The sequence below is a fragment of the Rhamphochromis sp. 'chilingali' genome (assembly GCF_963969265.1).
Source record: "Rhamphochromis sp. 'chilingali' genome assembly, chromosome: 19".
Classification (NCBI taxonomy): domain Eukaryota; kingdom Metazoa; phylum Chordata; class Actinopteri; order Cichliformes; family Cichlidae; genus Rhamphochromis; species Rhamphochromis sp. 'chilingali'.
Window position 1 is genome coordinate 16998058 of NC_137946.1, and position 24770 is coordinate 17022827.

Genomic DNA, 24770 nt, shown 5'->3' on the forward strand with positions numbered 1-24770 from the left:
CGGAAACTGGAAGCCTGCATTGACATTCAAAGAGTGGATAGAGTCGGCATAAATAGACATAGTAATCTGTACTATTGGGCTCTGATGAAAGTATTCAGAGACAATACTGCAAAGGATGCAAAAGGTCAGGTTGTGGGTTCTCACCCCTGACAAATAAAGTCAAAGAAATGGCAAATTAATAAGATGTTTTTCCATTGCGTTGCATCTCACTCACCAGGGCTGCTACGCCGCTGTTCTTTGTCCATGTTTGACACTACAAAGGCAGAGAGAAAGGGAAAGTCAGAGACAGAGCGAGACAAACAACCCAGAAACCAAAGGGGAAAAACTGAAACACAGAGAAATCCGGTGTCAGAAACTGACAACAAATATTAGAAATCTAAGCAGAATGTTTAATTCGTAATAAGAACGGGGGCTGAATGGCAGCGGCTCGGCTGCATTCAGTAAATCTTTTTGCTCTGCCGCTGAACAAATATGTTGGCGTCGGAATGACAGACACAAAGAAGACAGGGGAGTTAACAGAGGATTTTCCTTCATACCTTCACTTTCAATGTTATCAACAGTATCATTGACGAGACGTATCACTGTCACTATGGAGGCTAGGCAGAAGACAGAAAGAGAGAAGAAGAAATGGAAATAATCTCAGTGCATTCATGAACAGGGCAAGGTTTTATACAGTGGAGGTGACTCAGAGGTGCTGAGAACACGGAGGAAGCATGTTGCAAACGTGTCTATATACATGTGGTGTCTGTGCGTGCGCGTGTGTGTGTGGGTGTCCTGTAAGAAAGCGAGGACTCTTTGCAGCTACACTAATTAGACAGGAAATAAAGCACTGACATAGATTTCCTATGTAAAGAACACAACCACACACACACACATCAGCATCATTACGGTGCTTGACTTCCACCCTCTTATAGTTAGCCAGTGGAAAATCAATGCTATCGAGTTATCTGGGAATTGTAGCTTTGAAAAAAAGATGCACAGGCAACCTGTGCATATTGGTTGCATTAAAGCATTTCCACTTCTCTAATATCACCCTGCTTTTCAATAATTACTACAGGCCCAGCATTTGATTTTACACTAACCTTCATTTAACCAGGCAATTCATTAGGAACTAATTCCTATTCACAGTGACAGCCCTGCGAAAGGCGAACCCTCTCAAGGGAACTAAGAAAGAAATGTCAGATGCTTAAAAGACGGCGGCACACATTCAGAAACCATTTAAAACACTCCCTGCTTGAATACAGTCACAAGACGTAATAACACGTGGCAGCAAGCAACACATAATTGGCAGTCTATCTAACGGACAACAGCATCAGGCAACCAAGAGCAAAGCAAGAACAGCACGCACAAACAGCGAGCAAAGACAACAGCAGCAGCAAGACAACAAGGTTAGAAGGATATGCATGCAGAACATGAAGCAGCGGACAGACTGAAGATGGAAGACACTGGTAAACCGAGAAACAATTACATGTTTCAGTGAGAATGTCTGACAAATCTGTCCACTTTTAGGACTTTTTTCTGCAGAAAGTTCCAGGCTTTAGTTGAAGGAGTTTAAAATGATGGTGGGACAAAGAAGGTACTGGTGTGGGGAACATTACCTACAAACTTCTGGCAATTAAAATGCGCTTAAGTTAATTTGAGTATCAGAGTCTTACCGTTGTCATCGAAGGACTCTGAAGTGTAGGAGCTAAGTGAGTGCTCCTCGGAGGTGGAGTCCGAGAGACACCCCAGCCCGTCCGCCAGCTCCGACACGTCTAATGTAAAAACACAAAACAACACTCATTCACATCAGCAACTTTCACTCATGGTAAATTAAATGTAGGTTCAGAATTGAAAGACGTGTTCAGATATCCGAACCGTTCAGATCTGAAAAGCTCAGTAACGCTTGTGCTGTATTTACATTTAAAAGCTTAACTTCGGCTAATAAGAAGCTTCTAAAGTCTGAGCTAAAATAACCTCGCATCAGCTTTGAGTTGGATTTCTATCAGGGTGAAAAGAAGAAAGGATCAGAGTGACCGAAAACTCTCTACTTTGTTCATTCAGTGCACTCATGGGGAAAAAATGTGTCCACAGATCCGTCACTCCGCCTGTCCATTCATTTTCTTTCTAGCTGGCTGTGTTCAGTTAGAAGAGCGAGGCTAAATCTGCTATTCATCTACTTTTGACTCAGATAGAGCATATTTAAAAAACATATTTGACCTGCAGAATGATTTTTTTTTCCCATAAAGGCTTCCTCGCTGCTTTGATGTACAGCATTTTCCACAAATCCCAGTACACCTACTGCAAATCCAGGTCTGTCCATTTAATGCTGTCAGCACTATCATGGAGGGGGTGAAGACCACCGAGTTACTGGTGGTTATGTAACTGCTGAATAACTGCTTAAAGAAAAAAAGCAAAATAGAGCAAATTGCATGACAACGTCACTGCGCTACAGGGTAGGGTGGCAAGTAGGTTTCTGTTTTGGGTCAAGCTTTTCATACTGTGGTAATCAAAGGTCTTCTTTTATGTTACAACCCTGCAATTTTGTCTGCGCACACAAATCAAATTAAATTTTGTTTGGAGAAATCTACCAGGCCTAATATCTCCAGTTTTCCTTAACCTTTACGTCTGCAGAGGCATCATTTCAAATAAACTGGCGATTACAAGTCAGTGTGGTCTTTTTTCGTGCCTTTGCCGAGCTGTTATTTGAAGGTTTGTTTCCTTCAAATCACTCCAAGTGTCCTCTGAGTGATTGTCAAACAACTGCCCGGAGGTCCGTAGCAGGTACTTATGACTTCAGATAAGCTGTAAAGACTGTTTACAACACAGCCAGAGGCAGGTGAATTTCTCTACCAGGTGCCCCTTATGTAGAAGCAATGAAGTCTTTTTTTTTTCTTCATTTTTGCTCAAATTGGGAAAGAAATACAGAGGACCAGCAGAGTGGAAAGGCTGAGCTGTGAGATCAATTGTTTGTGCAAAATAAAACTGCATGCAAAGAGCCAGTTTTGCTGATGTGATTAAAAGTAACTTTTAGCAAACTTTTGGGAAAACTAAATAGGCTTTTATTTAGTAGATGGAACAAACAGAGAGGAAAAAAAGAGAGAAATAGAAAATAGAAAGCTATTTAAATCCATTTTACTGCCTTGCTGCTATGTAGCGATGGATCTTAATGTGAGAATCATTGATTGGCAATAAATGGTCTGGGTTCTGAATATTTCCTCATGAGCATCTTTTCAGATGAATTCTTCTCCAGATGCTTGTATTGAGTCACAGTAAACAAAGATGCACTAACAAATTATATGGCATCAAGTCAAAAAAGTAAATCAAAAGTCTTTTTATTCAGCTCATTTTGGAGCAAAGATGCCAGTGTCACATTAACGCAACGTCTCAAGAAAAATACATTTTTCAAGAAGACTATACAAATATTTTATGTCATGCAATTGCTTCCCGCAGTTCCAGCTGTACCTTAATACATCCCAGCACACAGTTGTTCCTGTGGGTGGGTGGGTGTAAATTCATAATAACAACAGAGATTTTGTGATAGCGTTTTGAATCTCACACCTCTACACAACAGTTTACCCTTGTCTGACAGGTCAGGTGTGACAGAATTTCAAATCTTCAAAAATCTTGTTTTTCACTTCACGTTTGGTAAGCAAGCATTCAGGGCTCGGCCCATCTTGTGACCAAATCCGTACTCTGCAACCATGTCCGCGAGGGCCGGGATGTCTGGACATCAACCTCAGCTTTCTGAGCTCAAGCTACGTAGTCATGGTTCAATGCATATGGAAGAAGCGAAACGCTCCTGTGGGAATGTGATCAGTAAGGCAGTACCATCAATCAAACTAAACAAGAAAGACAGTGCAGCAGCCACAGGTCTAATTCAGGATGCAGGCAAGGGGACACTTAATATAATCAGGTTTTGGAAAAAGCAAAAATGTTTTACCCTTTCTTTCTTTCTTTCTTTCTTTCTTTCTTTCTTTCTTTCTTTCTTTCTTTCTTTCTTTCTTTCTTTCTGTTTTTTTTTCTTACAAGTTCCTATAATTAAGACCCACCCAAACTACTTTCTTTGCCGAGCCAGTTCAGTAAAATATAATGTTACGCTGATTTAAGTGATACAGTCTACAATTTGGCTCCCTTCTTATTTTATGTTTTTTTCCAGACAAGTTTTCAGCATTTCAGTTTGAAACACTAACAATTACCAAGCAAAACAGAGCCAATCCAACAGTTTCAACTCAAAGTCATTTTCAGCAAAATCAAACATAAATGTCAGTCAAAGCGGCCGCGCTCCTAACTCCAGATGGATGAGTTAAAAAAAAACTCTCAGAGTTGAAACACTCCATAGAAGCCAGACTGTAAACATGCTGTAAAGTTGGACATTTTAAGCATATGGGGAATAGCTCTCTCTTGAAGCCAGCCTATTGTGACAGCTAGAGGAACTGCAGTTTGTGGCACATCTGCACTGGCTTCAATATTCACCTCCAGAGGTCACGCCTCGATCAGTTCACTCTGAAACACCCAACTTTAGAGCAGAAATGACCATTTTTAGAACCAGGTTTTAATCTCTGTGGCATGTTGTCCTCCTGTGAACATGCTAAAAGTCTTGAGTCTGCCTTCACTTTTTAGTATTTTGCAAGTAACCTAAGAAATAGGTGCAAAAGTTTACCGTAACAAGTGCAAACATACATGGAAAAAGAGTATTTAAGGGGAAAACAGAGTTTGTACAGTTCAAACCTTTTTTTTTTCAATGTCAGTCTTCAGAAATGACTTCCTGTGAGTGAAACAGTTCATAGTTAGTGTTTAAAATACTCCTCCATGAAGAAGACATCCTGAAGAGTTACCAACAGTTACCAAAAAAACTCCAAACTATAGAGTTCAGTATGAGGCCTGATTTGTTCAAAGAGTATTTTCCAAGTATTTAATTATTCATCCCATTTTATTTATTTATGATCGAACGGGTAGTAACAGAAAATAACCATAGTTACTAACAGGGATGTTCCCTGGTTAGTAACTATTTCATGTTTTGACCTGTGGCCTTGTTATTGAAATACACATTATTGCACTTGCTTGTGGCTGTCGTGGTGTAAATAACTTACAAAACTCATTTGCAATTGATTAGTTAACCTGGCAGTTAACACTGCAGTCATTAACACAGTAATCTTGAGGTCAGTTTTCTATAAGGTTTATCATCATTAAATTAATAGACTGGTGGTGTAAATGTGAGTAGGTGGTGCTGGTTCTTTTTTTTCTTTTTTCTACAGACACTCAGCGGGGGACCAAATAAATAAAATAACCTATTTCCCATTCCTACAGGAAAAAATCAATAATTAACAGCCAGGAAGTTCCCACCGCAAGCTGTATTATTCACACAACAGGCTGGACAAAGGATCGAAATATCTGATGCCTACCTGCGCACTGAAATGCAACGTGGTTATTTCATCGACAGAGAACAGACTGGGAAGAGTGTTGGCAGCTAAAATATCAGACGGATGCTGAATTACAATGACATTCTTCTCTCCTTCGGTTTGGTGCCTGTACGGCTGACAAAGGTAGGTGTGAAGCAAATTTAAGGAAAAATAAAAAGAGGGAAACTTGACAGAGAAGTTGGGTGACTTTGTGTGGGAGTGTTCCAACTACTTTGATTTTAACTGAACTTTATTTTTTTATTTTTTCTTTCTTGCTTTTTTTTTTTTTTTTTTTGCAAAAGTAGGACAAGAACATAGGACATCAGTTCTGGCTGATTACCCTGACCATTCAAACAGAAGTGCCCACAAGATCCAAGAGAGTTATCCTGATACAAGTGGACATAATTGCCAATTTCAGCAGTGTAACAGAAAGTTCTATTACCCATTATTGCTCCTAGGAAATAAATAAGAAAACTGAAATGATAGCAAAATAGAAAATATTACTTTTTAAGCACTCTTGCTTACTCTGGGCCATTTTCTTTGATGTGTGTGATCAAAAGGCATAGAGCACTGTGAAATGAGCTCTCTCAGTGAAGATGGTGGTATTGGTGTAACACAATGTGTTCATGGCCTGTGTACTCTTTGCCTTTTTGATCAGGTTAGAAGCTGTGTGCGCACATGCGTGTGTGTGTGTGTGTGTGTGTGTGTTTGCAGGCAGACTGTTGCAGTCTTACCCTGTGGACTGTTATCTCTCTGTGTTCTCTCCAGCTCAAAAGCTCTCTGCCCCCACTCCTCCTCTCTCTCATCTCTAGCCCTCTCCAGCTCTTTCTCCCTCATTTCTTCGCCTTCCCAGGACACTTTGTGGGCCGGGCTATGCTCTGAGCGGCAAGCAGATGCTGAAGGGAGATTGGGTGCCACACTGCACACTGCGACGCCCCGCCTATTGGCCATACCTCGGACATTAGACATGTCTGAGAGGAAGCTGCTAATCTGCAGAGACACAAGAAAATACCCAGAAAGTTCGGGTAAGGGCAAGCCAGGTAGTTACTATTCAGAAACTCGAAATGCAAACAAATTTATACAGGATTTCATGCGTTATTAGAAAACAAATCATTATTTCATTCTTTGTGCAATTACACGCACAATCAGAAACATACATAAATTATCAAATGATTGCTTTTTGTAAAAACAATACAATATTCTGCACCAGTGTACGACCTTTCTGTTTTATATTTCCAACAATTCCAATTGATTTTCTGATACCATTAATTGTTTTTCTTAATTATTGCCATGAAAGAAGAACTGGGTCATCGCCCTATCTGAAGGGCCACACACATGATGAAGTCGCTGCTGTGAAGCTTATTTTAGCTCATCACATGCAGAATTGACTACAAAGAAGACATGAACATGATTATTAAATGTGAGCAGACTTTCTGTATCCTGTAAGCTGATTATCTACATAATAGAGCGAATGTGCTGGGAACATTACTACTTTTTAATCTACCTATATCGTCCTTGTGTTATATTTGATATCAAAACCTAGTTCCTGCCATAAAAACACAGTTTTTATAGTTGAGCTGTGTGTGGAGCCCATGTATTCTTTCTCCAGCACACTGTGGCTGTTTTTAAAAAATAGGACTAATATAAGAAATAATATTCTTTCTTTTAAATTATAATATAAATTCAGATAAATTAAGGAAGTGCAGCATCGTCAAAAGGGACTGATGAGCTGGGAGATATGATGCTCCACAAATATTGAAATTGTCATACAAAGTGGATATTACTTTGGATGCTCATTGTTATAGTTTGATATTAAAACTTAAATACTCTTATTTTAAAGCATATCATTCCTGCTTAGCAACCATATTATTCATGTGTTTTCCTAAATGGTCTGACCAACTATTTTTTTTAGATATTAGCAGTATGAACATATTCAGTTATTTAACTTTGTCACAATTTTGTCTGTTCCGCAGCATTTACTATAAAGCAGACACATAAATATCATAATTCAAACAAGCTATGCACACCTGACTGCCTTCACTGGAAGTGGTCCTGTCACCACTGAGTCCTCCTGGTAGAGGGGAGTGGGCAGTTGGGCGCACCATGACCTGGGGAGGGCCCACACTGCTGCCTCCCACCTCACCATAGGTGCTTGTGGTTGCTGGTGAGCCTGATACACGAACGGCTTTAAACTCAATCCCTTCTGCTCCCATGCCAGTCTTGTGCAGCATGTAGCTAGTTTCTGTGGAGATAGCCGAGATGCCCATCCCAGTCTGAACACCGGGGCCTGGATCTGAGTCTTTCCTGAATTTGATTTTTTTCCTAAAGACGATGAAGAGTATGAGGAGGAAAATGATGACAAACGCAAGGACTCCAATGCCAATTATCTCTCCTGGTCCAACGTAAGACAGAGGCTCAGCCTGCACAACAAGAAAAGTAAAATGATTAAAACATTATAATATTATAATAATTTTTTCTAGTTGAATAACAAACAGTTAAGTGTCAGAAAAACTCTAAGGTCATCAGTAAATACACAGATAAAAAGTTGAAAGAAGAACAAGCTTAGAAATAATTCACTTCATAAAAAAGGTCTTTGTTGTCAGATGATTAACATGAACATGAAGTGCTTTTTTTTTCTTAAGCCACTTAACACTCACCTGTGAATCATTCAAGCATAAAAAAGACACCTTAATCAAAGGATGAACTAGTGCCGTGCCCACATATAACAGAAAACCTAGCAAAGAATCAATTTGCAATTAAATTTTAGGCATTTTTTACTAGCACCCTATTATAAAAACACATCGTTTGTTCCCAGTCGTTCAGTCCAACAACAGAAAATGTAACAAAGTTTGACAGATATAAAATTCTGTTTTTGCACCAAAAAGCAGATTCCCAGAGAGCTATTAGCCAAAAATAGGCATATCTTGGCATGGTGTATATATATTTGAGGAAGCTGGACAAGTGAATGACAAAAGAATAAATATCTACAACAGTATCTGAAAGTCATGTCCTTAAGAAATAGGAAAAATTCACAGGACCTGAGAGGAACATAGTGAAGTTAGTTTACCCCCAAAATGTTTAATACTATCAAAGGGGGCTCATATTAAACCCCCAAACAATTTCTAAATGTTTGTTATTACTCTAAACATGAGATTAATAAGAATCTCATCGCTACATCTGAGACGCTAATTAGCAAAGTTTTGAAACACAAAGCATCTTTTGAGTATTGAAGTAAATGAAATGTTGGTATCGGGAAAATTCATCATCTAAAGCTGGGTATATTTACAACCCTTATGCACTCACTACTCCAAAAGATTATGAGCACATTTTATGGTCTTCCAATTTGGAGGGAGTGATTGAGCTCACAGCTTTTTTGTTTTAATGCAATGCGTGATGAATAAGTTTTGGCAATAAAATTATACATTATCTCTAATGCAAGCACTCAATTAAAAAGAAAAACAAACAAACAAAGAACAAAGTTAACATACATTAGTTGTAAAAGAAGCTTACTAGATTTTGTCAACTCTGCTGCAGTCCTCCAGGGATTAATGAAGGTACCTTCCTTCTTATAATGTGCCACATTAATTGGGTTTGCAGTCTCAGTATAAGGTATATGGCACAATAAATTCAAGAGCATAGCAACTTCAAATAGAAACAGCAATTTAGGCATTACTACACTCTCATTTAGCTGCTGTGGGAACAAAGATACCAAGTTGGTGAATAAGCCTTCCAGGGGGCTGCTGTAAACTCAAAATTCTCAATTTCCCTGTGTATGCCAAGTCCAATTAGGTGCGAGCTGAATGCACAAAAAAACAATTCGAGGAGTTTTCTCGATTATTTTTTCATTTATTCTGTAACATCTACAAAAATCCAATTCCAAGCGTCGCTCATACGCTACCTGTGTGTCATCCCCAGGATCACCAGGCGTCAGATCATCGCACAGCTGACCCTCATACCCTTCTGAACAGTTACAGTAGAATGACCCGAATGTGTTCACGCACTCTCCTCCATTTCCGCACGCTTCCTGGTCACACTCGTTGACGTCGTCGTCACATCTGTGGCAGCAAAAACGAGTAAGTAAAGCCGCTATGGGGGGCCGCAATATGATGTTATCAAAGTTAAGAAAAAGGAAGAATGCAAAGGTGAGAGTGAGCTAAAACATTTAAAACTTTTCCCAAATGCTGGGAATTTTCCCCATTATTTACATTTAGACGGTTCTGATTTAAAGAATTATGCATGAATGCAAAAAACATGAACACACACTCCCACTGAAGAAGCAAATTCCAGCTGAACATCATAAAAGTAATTTTACTGCAGACACATACATGCTCATCTCAGCTTGTTATTTCAAGCATGGTGTCCTGCTGTGCAGCGGATGGAAGATACATGCAATTCTCTTTTCAATTATTTTCTCTTTGATGGGATTTTCAAAACATTTTGCAAATCTGACGGAAGAATTTTGCAGAAAGCTTCATGACAGAACTTTCCAAAGTTTTGCTTTTAAATGATAAAAGTGCAGGTCACAGCTTAGTCATTAATTATACACACAATACTCATTAAGGTCTGGATGTGCTGGCCAGTGATATCCTCTCATTATTATTTTAAACGATGAATACTTTATCCCATAATTAAAAAAGTTAATGAAGTTGTCTCACATTAGTTTTATTAACCTATGAAATAGATGAGTAATAATGAGAAAATGTCAAGTTTTCTGGCTTTTTCCATAACAAAATTCTATATTGTATTTTTTTATTGTAATGCATATATTTTAGTGCTGGAAGAAAAAAACAACAACAACTCCACAGTCAACTGAATTCAACAGCTATTTGTTTGGTTTCAATCTGTGTTTAACATTAATTATTAATGATATAAACAATCTGGTGCCTGAAAAAACAATACATTTTTATTCCATGGTTTTATTAGTGTAAGGATAATTGAATTTAAATTAATCAAATGAATTTTTAAATCCAAGTCAAAAGCATAAAAAAGCCAAAAACAAAACAAAAAAATTCCTCTGTGGGGGAAAAGTGCCCTCTGCTGGTGGCTCTGTGGAACAGCCGCATGAGCAGAGAGGTTATTTCAAAGGCAATTACTAAGCTGTAATTAAGAAGACAGCTAGAGAATGATTATGGGCTTTTCAACTAAAATTATGCAGAATTAAATTAGAACCACTAACCCCCCCCCCAATAACAACTAATGTGGGCTAATGAATGGGATTTTGAGTCCAGCACATGCTCTTTCATGTTTTCACTGAGAGGGAGGGAGATACAGACATTGAGTATCTTAATAATCAGCACCGTACGGCTCTCATTGTTTACATACTTTCTAAACAGGACACAGCATTTGTCAACACTGCTGTTACAGCCGGTTATTAAGGCTAGAAAGTGTGAGCGATTCCAGGCTATTATATCTTACATAAGTCCCCCGAGTCCAGTAGGGCAGCCACAGAGGAATGCGCTGCCTACAAGCTTGCAGTCTCCACCATTCTGGCAGGGGTTTGGCATGCAGGATGTCAGTTCAATTTCACAGCGCCCCCCAGTGAATCCAACACTGCAAGTGCACATAAAACCTGTGGAAGAGATATTTTATGTCTGAAAATTATAATTAATATCAACTATTGTGCATAATTCTAATAAATGATAATGATCAATGATACAACAACAAGTTATCAAAATAAAATGATTAAAAACTGAAAAAACAGAGTAAAAACAAAGTAATGAATGTGTCCCACAGCAAGGCACATACACATGATCATGTTTTTTGTATATATACACACACCTCCAGAGGGAAGGCTACTGCAGATTGCTCCGTTGAGGCAGGGCTGACTGACGCATGGATCTGGATAAAGCACGCAGCCCAGTTTGATCTCGCTGAGCCCTGCTATCTCAGCATAACGGCTCCTTTTATTCTGGAGCGGCAGCTCATTTCCGTTCAGCATCAGCGAGCCCAGGCACCCCTGGAAGCCGTCCTGAGCTCTCGGAGGGCCCCTTACGCCACGCTCTGCAAGCCCTGGCCCTCCCTGGCTCCTCCCTGACCCAGGGCCTGGCCTCTCACCTTGCCCATTTAGTGGCCTGACTTGGGCCCCAAAGAAAAATGATGAATCTGGTGCCAAAGGCCAAAGACGAACCGGGGCTCTGGCTGCCCGGCGACGTTCCACATAGCTGTCATCCAATGACAGGAGAGTGTAGTTCATAGTCAGCTCCAAAGTGACTGCATGCCACAGGCCATCATTTATCGGTCTGCCAGAGATACCCATAATGCCAAGGGTGTTGTCACAGTCCAACTGAAACCAGAGTCGACCGCCTTCAATCTGTAGAAGGAAAGAAAAGTGTTGGAACTAAATAATTTGCAGTGCCTCAATAATGCTATGCTTCTTATTAATAATAACTGTTATAAAGTTATATAGTGTAGTATTAAGTGGACACAGCCCTGAAAAATAAAGGCATGAGACCACATGTCCTTGGGGAGTAGAAAGCTGTAGACTCTCACTCACGCTTGCCTGGGAAAGTGTAGATAAGAGGCGACCATCTCTAGTGGAAGTTACTGAGACACTGTTGTTTAGATTAGAGTTAAAAAGCTTCTGTAATAAAACTGTTAGTGGCACAACACCAATTTGAGATCCGCAGCAGCGTGTCATGCAGGACGCATCTCCCTTCTAGAAATAATAAAGTGTTAAATGGTCTACTGAGCAGTGTTTTGTCTTCCATCGGATGCCTCTGAGGAATCAAAAGAACTCGGTGAAGTGTGATATTATATAACAAAAAGTTATATCTTCTGAATAATACCTGATGATGTTTTCTAAAAAACATATACTGAGAAACATGTTTCCTTCTAACAGGAAATGAGCAGCCAGTGTTTTGCATGACCCCCAAAAAAGCATAGCCCTGTAACCTGTACCTTAAGCATGGTGCAGGGGTTAACCCGTGTGAACATAATGACTCCTCTTCTCTGAAGTGTTCTGATCCTGAGGCCGAGCTTCATCTCTCCGCTCTGGCCACTCGCTGTCACTCTGTACTTGATGTAGCTGTTTCCAGAGAAACTCAGCGAGGTCTGGCCTGCACATTTGTAACACACAGAGAAGCGGGAAAAGTTTCAGGTTACACTAAACCTCATCAAACTAAATCAGAAAGACAGAAGTTATACAAACTGCAGGCATGCCAAAACACACCTGCACAGTCATCTAGTCTCTCGGGCTGACACTGGCAGACAGATGGCGCAGTAGGACCAGAACGCACACACTGCATATCAGCTGGACAGGACTGACCTTCACAGAGCTCCACAGGGGTGGGGCATGTCCCTCCTGTTTGAAAAGGGGTAGAAATATAAATATTATTTGTTATCATGTGAAAAGCCTTCAGATTTACATTATTCTTTCATTAATTTATTTATATTTACATGCATAATATATGCCTCTGTAGTTTTTGTATTTTCTTTTTTATAGAATGCAAAATGTATACTACATAAGCAAAAATTCTGCATGTTTTCATTCAGATATTTCAGGATTTTACTGATTTTTACATGAAAACTATCAACCAATGCCGTTCATGAACTGATGATACGTGTTTGTGACACTGACTCTGTGAAGGTTCAAAAATGAGTGTAGTACAAACCGGGACAGGTGCAGGTCTCTTTGCGGCTGAACGTAGGCGACACCAAGCTGACCCTCTCTGTGCTGTAGGTGACAGGCGAGCTCCCGTCCATCACAAGTGTGTTTTCACACACTCTATCCCCACACTCCAGCTCGCCAGAACAAGTGCTGCTCACCACCACAGCCCCAGCTAGCACACCTCGAATCTGACCCTGCGCTGCCACCTCCTCCAGCTTTGCAGACAGCTCTTGCTGGGAGTAGAACACAGCCATGCGTCCACTGCCCGGCGTCTCTGGCCTCTCCATGGCTAGAAGCAGGTCCACATCCGATGTCCCCATCACTGGCTGTACACTGAGTATGTGAAGAGGATCCTGCTGCCCTGGTGACCACTTCCATCCACCTAGTCCCCGTAACGTTAGCTTAATTTGGCTAAGGTAGCGACTAAGTAAGTCTTCTGGAGACAGCAAGTTGAAACGTAGGGTCAGAGCGCTACGCAGCATGACATCTGTCACTTGTTCGACCTGGATGGAAACGTCAGCTATCACAGCAAAACGTCCATCGCTCACTGTAGCGTTCATCTGGTACCTGAGAAAAGGCAAGAAAAGATACTGAATTGTTACACCAAAAAGTTTTCTTTTTTCCATATCAGTGTTTTGTTTTCCTGTGTGTTTGTGTGGTCTAGCGTTCACCTGCCAGGTTCCAGGCCTGGCAGCGCTACAATGCTGCCATCCTGTCTGTTGACCTTAAACATGCTCTTGGGCTGAGGCTTCTGGGTAAATGACAAAACGTCACTCAGGTCACGGTCAGTTGCAGAGATCCGACCGATCGGGCCACCTGGAAAGGTATCCGTGACCATGACGATGAAGATCTCCAGAGGGGAGACAGTCGGCTTGTACTGACTGTTCCCAATGACCCTCAGAAATACCCAGGAAGAGGAGGAGAGACTAGGCTTGCCAGAATCAGTTGCCTGAGAGAGACAAAGTTATAAAAAAAGTTATAATGACACTTAACAGCAAAGAAAGTTCTACAGTAATAATAAGGTCTTGCTTTAGTGGGTTGAATTTACACTGGTGTTAAAGTTCTCCATAAAAGAAAAGTCTTCATATTAAATAGGATACTTTTTAAAACCGTAAAGTTCCTAACCTGGATTTCAAGAGTGAATTCTCTGGGGGCTTCAGGGCCAAACACACGGTTAGACCTCAGAGTCCCAGTCTGGTCCAAGGAGAAGAAGTTTCCCTCATTTCCTGACTTGATCCGAAACTCAAAGGGTGGACCATTCTTAGGGGAGTCTTTGTCGCTGACTGATAACTGGAGCAGGGTGGTGCCAGCAGCTTGGTTTAGCTGGAAGTAAGAAAGTGAAGTTGAGACAACATTGAACTAATAATATAAATATAGACAGCAAACACGCACAAATGTACCTGTATGACCACCGTGGAATTGGGAGGATTGAAAACTGGGGGGTTATCGTTAACGTCAGAGATATCGATGTTGATTGTGACTGTGGAGGACATCGCAGGAGAGCCACTGTCAAACGCCTGTACCGACAAAGAGTACCTGGACACCTAGGCGGTGAAGAAGAGAATGTGATTGCCATATCTGTATGTACATCAGGCAGTGTGGCAAGCACTCTTATGCTCGCATAATATGATATTTCATTGAGCGTTGACCTTGATGGGACCTGGTATTTTCTGTCCTGACTGTGCTCATGAACCAGAAAATTACAATTGATTGTTTATGAGATTTTGTACTTAAACATGCATCCTTACAAGTTCTCTGTCAAGCTTCTTGTTGACTTTGAGAAGTCCTGCTACAGGGTCAATCCAGAAGTGGTTGTTTCGGTCACCTTTCAGGATAGAGTAGGTGATGCGCCCATTCACTTGGCTATCCAGATCTTCAGCCACTACCTAAAAAACAGACACCCGGAGGGAAAGAAAGTGGCCTGATTTCCTTGGGGTCAAATACAAACTGGCTAAAGACCAAAGAGAACGAAGGGATGACAACATTGACTTTAAACCTGAAAATAGTCAGGATTAGATTGACATCAACATGATCAATGTATTAGCATTAATAAAAAAACAAAATAAAGTCGAATAAAGTTTTCCATCTATCCATTCTCTTCCACTCATCCAATTCAGGGTTTTTTACACTCAAATTAGTTTCAGGAGCACGGACAGCACATGAGGTTGCCACGCCCTAACACTTAACTGTTTTTAGTGGCGGATATACAGAAACTCAGCAGTGTGCACTTTGACAATACGTGAGATATAGATCACAGATACACAAGATTAATCCACAAAATCGAAAATACGGTGGTACTGGAGTTGAAGAGCATAGAAATTTGATTTTCAGATTTCCCCTTGAAGTTATTTAAGTTGTCTTAATACAAGAATGCTATAGAAGGTGATGTCAAAATGTTGTCACACAATTTACAGTCCTACATCAGAGCCTATCAATTACTAAAGCCTGTTTTAAATATAACTAGTCTCTATTGGAGTGATAGGCTATTTTGCCCCATTTAGTAAATCTGGCCTTAAATCTTACCCTTGTAACTGTCTGCCCAACAGATGCATCCTCGCTGACCAGCAAATTGTAGATGTCCTGACTGAAAGCTGGAGCGTTGTCATTGACATCCATAAGTTCAATGGTTACCATTGTAGCTGTGCTAAGAGGAGGGTTGCCATTGTCCCAGGCCTCGATGGTGAGATAATAGTCCTTACACACCTCAAAGTCCAAATCATCAGCCACTGAAATAGAACCTTAACACACATATCAGTAGATATTCATTTTTTTTAATTCCCTGCTTTTAAATTTCACAATAACATGGCACAAGCCACACACAGAGATATCTACTCACCCCATTTCCTGTCTATGGTGAACTTTCCTAACTCATTACCCGACCGGATGTTGTATGTGATCTCAGCATTAGGTCCGATGTCAGCGCTTGTTGCCAGGACTCGCACCACCTCGGTTCCCACGGCTACATCCTCGGGGACAGTTACAGCATAGTCTCTTCTCTGGAAGACTGGAGCATTGTCATTCACATCCAGCACTAAAATGGTCAAATAAACCTGAGGAAGACACACAAGACTGTAAAACAGCACCTAACCACTTTACTGCACTGCTTTCAGTGCCATTTCACCACAAGGCAGAAGGGACCACAAGCGCATACAGAAGTTGTACAGAAAAATATGCTTTAGTAATAAAATAGGAAGCTGAGGCAAAAACCAACTAAAATCTGTGCCTGCTATAGGGTGAGAGAGTTTGGTGGCTACTAGATGAATGCTATTTTGACTCTATAGAATATAGAGTCACAAGTTCCACCTACTTAATACAGGACGCCACTAATCCTATTACTGTAGTTTTGCTTTTATATCATTGTGGCTATGACAATCATCTACTACAAGTAACAGAACAACAACTACTCCTCTCTATATTTGTAATGAAAGTGACACCTACTCCTAAAAATAATGCCATTCCCAGCATTTATGGTCAGTGAATGAGCAAAATTAAAGTTTACTTTTAAATAGCCGCTGTGAGACACAACACAGTTTCAGATTTGCCACATATCTGTTTTCCACCTTTTCTGCACCACTTCTCTCTGTAACTGCGTCATTTTTTCTGTTCCACACGGTTCACATGACTACGAGCTATCTTAATTAAAATCTAATTGGGGATTTACCTAATCTCTTCAAGGATCATGTGTTATTCACTTGATTTTTTTCAGAAAAACAAGATTATGTTACCCAAAAAACATAAATGCTGCAAAACACTGTTATAAATGTCAGTTTTGTTCAAAAGTGCATTTTTATTATTTATTATTTTATTTAGTCTTTCAATTATTCATTCATTTCAGAACAAGTGGCTTTTTTGTATCAGGAGCATCAGGCGTAAATATTTCCTACAGTAATGTTTGGTAGACTTAACATTGATTGTAGACACAATCAATACTGAATCTGGGTCACTTGGACTACCCACCAACCTGTGAGGAGAGCGCCCCCTGTTGTCCAGCTCGATCAGTGGCCTCCACACGAACACGATAGGAGTCCTGGCTCTCTCTGTCCAAAGACTTCTCCAGAACTACTACTCCAGTTACCGGGTCGATGGAGAAGAACCCATTCACTGAGTCCACCAGAGAATACAGCACTGTACGGTTGAGACCTGGAAAAAACACATTCATACTAACTGTTCACAATATATTACATCTTGGCTCATAATCTTGCTCGGACACTCAAACAGCACATTATTTTTAAATAATTTAAAGCTTAAAACTTTCTGAATTCATCATCGCTGCCTGACATTACTTATCTAACAGCAGCTTACCTTCATCTGGGTCGCTGGCTTGTAGACGGGTGAGCAAAGCCTTAGGCGAAGCATTCTCGTACACGCTCGCCAGGTAATGAGTGGATGAGAAGAGGGGGGCATTGTCATTGACATCTAACACTTTGAGAAAAATATCAGAGCGACAGAACAGGCCTCCCCCGTCAGTTGCCTGGGCGATGAGTTTGTAGCTGGGGGCCAATTCCCGGTCCATCACAATGGCTGTACGCAACTCACCTAAGGGCATAAATGGGGAGGTATAAAAAGAGATTTTGTTTGTTTGTTTTTGCTACAAGCCCTTGAAATGAAATATTTAAATGTACCGGTGTTTGCATCCATGTAGAAATCTTCAACCCCAATGCCAAACAGTGAATACTGGATCTCAGCACTGGAGCCTGAGTCAGCATCTGTTGCACCCACTCTTAGAATGCCCTTGTTAATGGGAATGTCCTCAGGAAAAGAGGTGCTATACACGGCCTGTGATAACACAAAAGCATATGCAGAAATTAAAGTGCACAGTAATAGTAACACTAACCATTCTAGTTAAAAAATGCATCTGTCTAATACATTAAAAAGACATCCAACTACTGGGCACTTGATCCATTATTCCAGCTAATAGAAGTTCCCTTTTATCACCCGGTGTCCATTTCTGCCAGTGACTGACTGGAGAAATGGAGCTTAGTGGCCTCACAATTTCATCAAACACGGACCAGCAGTGGCAACGGCATTTTAGCACACCCCACCCTGCTCTGTTGGCTCTGCTGAATCTTCTAACGTTCAGATTTAAAATATATAAAGGTGAAACACCTAGTAACCAGTCAAAGGTTTGAAAAATGCCAAGAATTTGTTTTATATCATCTTTGCATTTTTGTTTGTTGAACAAAATAAAAATTCAAAGCATTAAATTGGGGATTTTCTAATATTTATATCCTGATTAATCACTTAATAAAAAAAAACAAGAAAGGAGCAAGCACCAGCTAAGATTTTGAAATCGTTACTACTAGAAAAACGCCATTACTATTACTACTACTACTAATCTTCCTATGAAAAAAAACCATTAGAAAAGATGCCCAAACAGCAGTTAGAGTTCATTCTGTGGCAATGCGAGTGTCATTTTGATCCAGTTGCTGCTGTCGCCATGTAACGTCAGACTAATCACTTTGTAGTTATAGTGTTGGCTCGTGCGAGAAGGGAAAAAAAGACTATCAGAGGAGAACAGGGAGCATTTCAAGGAGTTTAGAGTTTTGAGGGAAAAAGAAAGTTTCTCAACTAATTATGTGAAACTGAAGAACTGCAGAATTTTACTAAATGAAAGGAGAGCCCCCAGAAGACTTCACAGTCCAATTATTCTCTCATTTCATAAAGATTTTCCTCTCCTAGATTGTCTTTTTGAGACTAACTCTAAATGTAGGGTGAATGTTGGCGTTGGAAGGTAGGAAATAGCACAAGGGACTCAACTTAATTGGCTTTATCATGATTACTGTCTTTTATTTGTGTAAATTCTCAAATTTGTGTAATTCATCGGTTTAGTACGTTATTAGATTAAGACTGCATTATGCACTCCATAAAAGCACTATGGAAAAGTCAGTTTATACATAAATTACAACACTTGGCCCGAAATATAAAACAAAGACAATTTGGCTGAATTCATTTGCAGCGAGTTAGAACTTCGATGCACTTTAGAACAAAGTATCAATATTTGAAGTGAGCAAATCCAGTTTTACTCGTGAAGCCACAGACTTTTCTTTACTAAGTCATGAATATGCAGATTTGAACATTATTCAACGCAGCTGAATTTTCAGAGCTAAGCCAGCGTTAAGATTACCCAAAAGAAAGTTCATCATTGGGGGAACTGGGAATCTCCACTACTCTTGACGCTCTCATTGGGATTGAAAAAGAAAACAATTTAAATGAGACATAAAATGATTAAAAATTCCTTCTTTGATAAACAGCTTTTGTTTTCCCCATTCAGTCCACAAACACAATGCCCTAACTTATCTTTTCAATAACAAGCATACATGACTGCATGCATGGTCACAAGCAATGCATTCTCTCTGTTTATAGACAGAAAATTAACTGGAATATGGAGACAAACAGCAGATAGAGCCATTTACTCTGCAATGCTCTATACATTCCACAAGCTCCTCTTGGTTTGTTTACTTTGCATATTTTCATTTTGCACACTTTCCATTTGTCTTTATCCCTGACCTGGTTGCAGATGGGTCTGTTGTCATTTGCATCCATGACTGTAACCTCCACTGCGGTGTGAGCGACATAAAGGCCATCGCTGGCAGTGATGTTGAGCAGGTACCAGTCCTGCTGCTCGCGATCCAGCAGACCACTCACATAAACCTTCCACTCCCCCTGCACAAGGGCCAGGCCAAACACTCCTCGTGGATTTCCCCCTGGAGGTCATACAGATGAGAATTAAAGCGCTGACACTAAAAAGTGAAGAAAGGAGTGAAGATGTATTATATTAAATGTAAACAAACTGCGAGTCTTTACTCATTCGCAAGATGAATGAGAACAAGATTCTCTCCAACCGCACATAAAAAATGATGCAGGCACCCTTTGGTGCAATCAATAACCATCTTCATAATGTAAACCAGACGGGTAGGGCAGCGGCCGTGGCCCTTCAAAGTTTAAAAGTTTGACCTTTTATGACACTTTCACTCGGCCGATCTGTATTTTTTAAATGCCAGAAAACAAGGACAAAATACATCATCCGCAATCATTAACACACAGTGTGTTGTGAATGGACGTGCTCTTACTCATTATCAAGGTCAGAGTTTTTCTGGAGAGGCCAAGCAATGCTCTTTATTATTTTCATTTTTTTTTTAAAGCGCGAACGCATAAAGTAATAGCTAAGGTTGTGAACGAGAATGATCAATTCATCAAGTGCATTTCATTAGAAGCACCTGCCTGATAATTCTATCCATCAGCCACGATCCCGTCCCAGCTGTCATAGTGCAAAAACTTATTTTTTCTTCACATGAGTGTAGATTAAGGTTTTCTACAAAGCATTTTTGTTTCATAGTATAATGGGCACTTTGTAATATTAAAATGAAAAAAAAAAAATACAAGTTAAAGGAAAGCTGTTTTTGGCATATCAGTTCAAATTAATTTATAACTTGACCTTTGGAGCAGAAACCATGTTAGACCAATAAATGATTTTGATGCAGCACAGTCTCATCTCATTGCAAGATGAAGAGTTACTGCAGCACAGAGTGCGCGGGACAGCATTCTGTTAGTTGTCTCAGTGTCCTCACCAGTGATGCAAAAGCTGACGAGGTGGTTTTGATCCGTGCCATCTCGATCTTTGGTTTTCAGAACGGCCACCACTTCACCGAGGGGATCGCTCTCCTTTACGGCACCTCGGTACAGCTCCCTCTCAAACAGTGGCGGGTTGTCATTAACGTCTGACACAGTGATGGTCACCACTGTGGTGGAGGAGAGAGGCAGTAACTCGGCCAGATCAGACGCTACTACTTCAAAGCTGTAGCTGGAGCAGGCCTCGTGGTCCATCTGACTCACTGTGGTGATCCAACCTGTTTTACTGTCAATGGCAAAGACAGAAGTGGTAGACACAGGCCCGGAGAAGAAGCTGGCATCCCTTGTCAAGTCTAGATTGTAGGTGAGCAGAGGACCGAGGCTGTAGGTCACCTGCAATTCAAATAAAGGATGCATAGCAGCGCCTGTAGCTCTCTGAATTTAGAAAAATGCTTGTTTTAAAGATTCACAAACATATGATTCACAGTTTAACCTGACTGTCACACACCTGCCCATTAGAGCCCCAGTCTGGATCAAGAGCACGCACTTGGACCACTCTGGTCCCCACAGGCATCCCCTCCATCACCGTGGCTACATAGGTGCTGGTCTCAAACAGCGGCTTGTTGTCATTGACGTCCAGAATCTATAAAACAATAAATCTGCTTCAGCTGAACAAAGTCTAAATGAAAAGACAGCACAATTACCCCCTTCTTACTATTTTAATTAATTTATCACATAAATCTGCAATTATTTCATAAAATCCATAATTGCATATGCACATTTCCCTATTCAACTGAAAAACAGAAAGCAAATGCTATCCTTCTGCAGTGCATTGTGGTACCAACCTTAACCTCCAGATCTACAGTGGAGACTGACTCAATCAGGTCTCGTCTTGTTGTTGCTGCAACTTTAAAGCGGAAGATGCTGACCTCTTCATAGTCTAGCGGTTTCACCAGACGGATGAGACCAGTCTCCTTCTCCACCAGGAAGGTCCCCTCCTGGTTGCTGTCAAGCGTCTCCCCTGCGATTGCACTAAAGAACCCGGTCTGTCCAGCACCCATGTACACAGACCCCAGGGCGGTTCCTACCGCTGTGTCCTCAGGGATGGTGAAGGAGTACTGAGGCTGGCTGAACGAGGGAACGAATGCATCTGGAGGGACTACGTGGATGAAGGCGGACACCAGGGAGTGCTTAGCCGGAGAACCACCATCTGTGGCTTTGACAAAGAAGGACAGCACAGTGCCCTGGAGGTGGTCCACTGTGCTTTTAGTCATCATCCAGCCACTGTCTGGCTCCACCTGAACACCAGCAAAATCACAAGGCTATTTAAATCAGCTTTTGGGAGTTTTTTTTTTTAAACTGTTGACATTTGTAGTTATGTGTTTAATTCCAAACCACGAAAGTTATTGCTATTTTTATATCATTTTGATTAACATTAATAAAATACAAGGAGAACGTCACGGTTTTATGCGCACAAACTGAACCGCAATGCCCTTCAAGCTTCACCGCGACATACAGTGTTTATAAGTTGCAGCTATATTCCTTTAATCCCATGGTGTTTCGATTTATTTATAGCCCACATTTATTTAAATTTAATTGTATTTTCAAAATTGACCAAAGCATCAACCCTAATGCAACATCATTTTGATTAGATGATTAAAAATACATAATCTACAGCAAACAGATGGCTTTTAATCCCCTGAAGTGGGAACGGAGGGTCATGTGAAAACATTCCTTAATTGAAAATCAAGTTTACCGCTAAAAGAGTTTGTGCTTTAATGAGTTTTAAATCAATTTGTTGCAGATTGCATGTGGTTGCATTTTTATGTGATTTTATGTGTTGCATAGATATTAATTTTCTTTTTACAAAGGGCAGTCAAAAAGAAGTTGAAAAGCAACATGCACTGACCTCCAGAACATCGACCAGAGATAGGCGTGCCTCACTGTAAAGTGAGTATGTGATCCTTCCATTAGACCCAGCATCTGGGTCAGTGGCCTGGATCTGAGTGACAAGAGAACCTTTGGCAACATTTGCTTTAATGCTCATACGATACTCCACTGCTCTGAACCGGGGGGCGTTGTCATTCTCATCTGCAAGAACCACCCGTACCGTGCAAAATGATGCACGGCCTGGAAAATAAAAACACACATACATTTAATATGCACAAATGATACAGATTAGCGCTGGGTATTATCACTGATTTCTATAGCTGATTTAATTCTGATTCACAAGGTCCCAATTCAATTTGATTTGATTTGATTCAATTTTGACTCAGACAGTCAGAAGTATTAAAATATTCTGCAGTAGTTTAAAAAACGAACATTACAGTTACAGAGGTTTTATTAGAGACATTTAAGTGTTTTCCAATTTGGCAAAAAAAATTTAAATTTCTTCAATATTGAACAGCAAAAATGAGGCTTTCTTGTCGGAGGTCATTTTTGAAAAAACAAAACAAAACACAACAACAACAAAAAAACAGCGTGCGACAGCGCTGAACACAATGGTAGACTGGTGTGCAATAAGCAAGCAAATAATGCAGAAAACAGAGATTTAAGATGGGGAAACTGTTCTTGAAGTACACCGAGAGAGTGAAAGAGCTCTGCAGGAAGTGTGATTTCATCAAAACTGCCAAAGCAAGAGGGAATTCATGACGATGTTTATCAAATGTGAAGTGTAGTTGTGATCTTCTTTTGCTACTGGTTCAATGTATTTTGCTCGGAGAGTGAGGAAACCCTCAGCTTCGGAACCTGTGAGATGTCGGCTTTCAGTAGTTTCTGTTTACATCTTTTTGCGGTATCCGTTTACTTGCTCTCATTTGTTGTTTTAACTGTTTGGCGGTTGTTGGAATAGTTCATATATATTTAAAAATCGATTTAGGATTAATGAATCGATGCACAACAGGAAAAAAGTCTATGCACCTTCAACGCAACATGCTAACGCATGGTTAGTATGGATGTTCCCGAAAGTGAATGATGGCATTTCGTTTACCAAAGTAAACTGCAGGGGCAGCCCCGCAAAGAAAAAGCTAATGAAGGAAATTGTATGAGCAATAGAAGCATCAATGCAGTTACCAGGAAAGTTGTGAAGACAAGTGAAAAAGAGGAAAGGGTTGATGTATGTAACCAACTTTTGTTATATAAATCTATTGCACCTGCTTTTTTTTGGTGAAGGCCAAGTAAAGGTGGGTGTACAGCAGCTCAATTTCAGTCAATTTTTTATAACTCTTTCCAGCAGCAGAGTTCTTTATTTTCAGTTATTTCATCGAGAGCAGTTTGGGGTGAAACTGTAAAGTTAAATAACTTAGATAAACTTTTTAAACTTAAAAATATTTTGTGTTGAAGAAAAGTTGATTTTTATTTTTATATGCTCTCAGTTATTTTTATTAGAAAGAAAATTTGGTCATGCGGAGAAATAAAACAGGAAAATGAAATTTGCCAAGAAAATTGCAATCGGAGAATCTCTACTTATATTAGCTGATTTGAAGATGGCTTTTTAGGGAAACAGTTACCTCCACCATCCAGGGCCATCACAGTTAGCACCATGTCCTTGTTGAAAGGGTTTTCTCGGTCTAATTTCTGAACAGTGGAAATGACCCCATCTGCATCAATGGTGAACTGAGTTTTCCCCAGGTCGTTGATGAACGAGTAGGTGATCTGTCCGTACAGTCCAGAGTCCTCATCTGTTGCGCGGACCTGTATGTCCACACAGAAATTCATCAATATTCCTCATTGTGTTATTTTGTATTCATTAATTCAGTGCACTGAAAAAGTGAAATTACCTGAATGACCTTTGACCCTTCCGGTGCATTTTCCTGGACCTCAGCCAAGTAGAACCTCTGGCTAAATACTGGGCTGTACAGGTTAGCTCCCAGGACACGTACAATCACCTGTGAATCACCATCGCAACATCACTCCATCATCATTATCCTCACTGTCTGCTGACATGCTGCTGTTGCCATCCCAACAAACATCACCGGCTGATTTGTCAAACACGATCAAATCAAAAAGGCAAAGCAGTAGTAAGAACACCAGGGTTGTGAACAATTAGTTACTGATTTGAATTACACACGGATTACACACAGATACTGACACCTCCGTGAAGAACTGCTGCACACATATTTCATGCATGTCAGAAGAAGAACTTTAAGAATGGGGTGATGTGTTATTGCAACAGAAATGTGTGATATATGACCCAACCCCCCCTCAAATCTCCC

General features: G+C 40.4%; 1 protein-coding gene and 1 long non-coding RNA gene across 4 annotated transcripts in view; one reads left to right on the forward strand and one right to left on the reverse strand.

Annotated features, from left to right (window-relative positions):
* The window catches only part of fat3b (FAT atypical cadherin 3b), a 67269-nt gene that overhangs the window by 7124 nt on the left and 35375 nt on the right, over positions 1-24770 (reverse strand). The window contains exons 25-51 of the mRNA XM_080867347.1: positions 24336-24443; positions 24066-24249; positions 22466-22686; positions 21402-21854; positions 21065-21199; positions 20556-20949; positions 19495-19691; positions 17610-17763; positions 17290-17523; positions 16949-17127; positions 15824-16037; positions 15511-15725; positions 14736-14873; positions 14388-14531; positions 14113-14310; positions 13659-13936; positions 12992-13554; positions 12550-12681; positions 12279-12436; positions 11160-11691; positions 10797-10950; positions 9280-9436; positions 7409-7801; positions 6116-6371; positions 1656-1754; positions 537-596; positions 215-253 (exon numbers count right to left, since the gene is read on the reverse strand). Coding sequence (XP_080723473.1) covers positions 215-253; positions 537-596; positions 1656-1754; positions 6116-6371; positions 7409-7801; positions 9280-9436; positions 10797-10950; positions 11160-11691; positions 12279-12436; positions 12550-12681; positions 12992-13554; positions 13659-13936; positions 14113-14310; positions 14388-14531; positions 14736-14873; positions 15511-15725; positions 15824-16037; positions 16949-17127; positions 17290-17523; positions 17610-17763; positions 19495-19691; positions 20556-20949; positions 21065-21199; positions 21402-21854; positions 22466-22686; positions 24066-24249; positions 24336-24443 — 5989 coding nt within the window. The remainder of the gene's footprint in view (positions 1-214; positions 254-536; positions 597-1655; positions 1755-6115; positions 6372-7408; positions 7802-9279; positions 9437-10796; positions 10951-11159; positions 11692-12278; positions 12437-12549; positions 12682-12991; positions 13555-13658; positions 13937-14112; positions 14311-14387; positions 14532-14735; positions 14874-15510; positions 15726-15823; positions 16038-16948; positions 17128-17289; positions 17524-17609; positions 17764-19494; positions 19692-20555; positions 20950-21064; positions 21200-21401; positions 21855-22465; positions 22687-24065; positions 24250-24335; positions 24444-24770) is intronic.
* On the forward strand, positions 4851-20710 carry LOC308387364. Of its 3 annotated transcripts, XR_013969932.1 has the most exons (6): positions 4851-5525; positions 6150-6406; positions 7710-7817; positions 9297-9454; positions 15534-15667; positions 15890-16936. It is a non-coding gene; the product is annotated as an uncharacterized lncRNA (long non-coding RNA). The 3 variants fall into 3 exon arrangements; XR_013969931.1 differs by lacking the exons at positions 7710-7817; positions 15890-16936 and adding an exon at positions 20617-20710; XR_013969933.1 differs by lacking the exon at positions 7710-7817.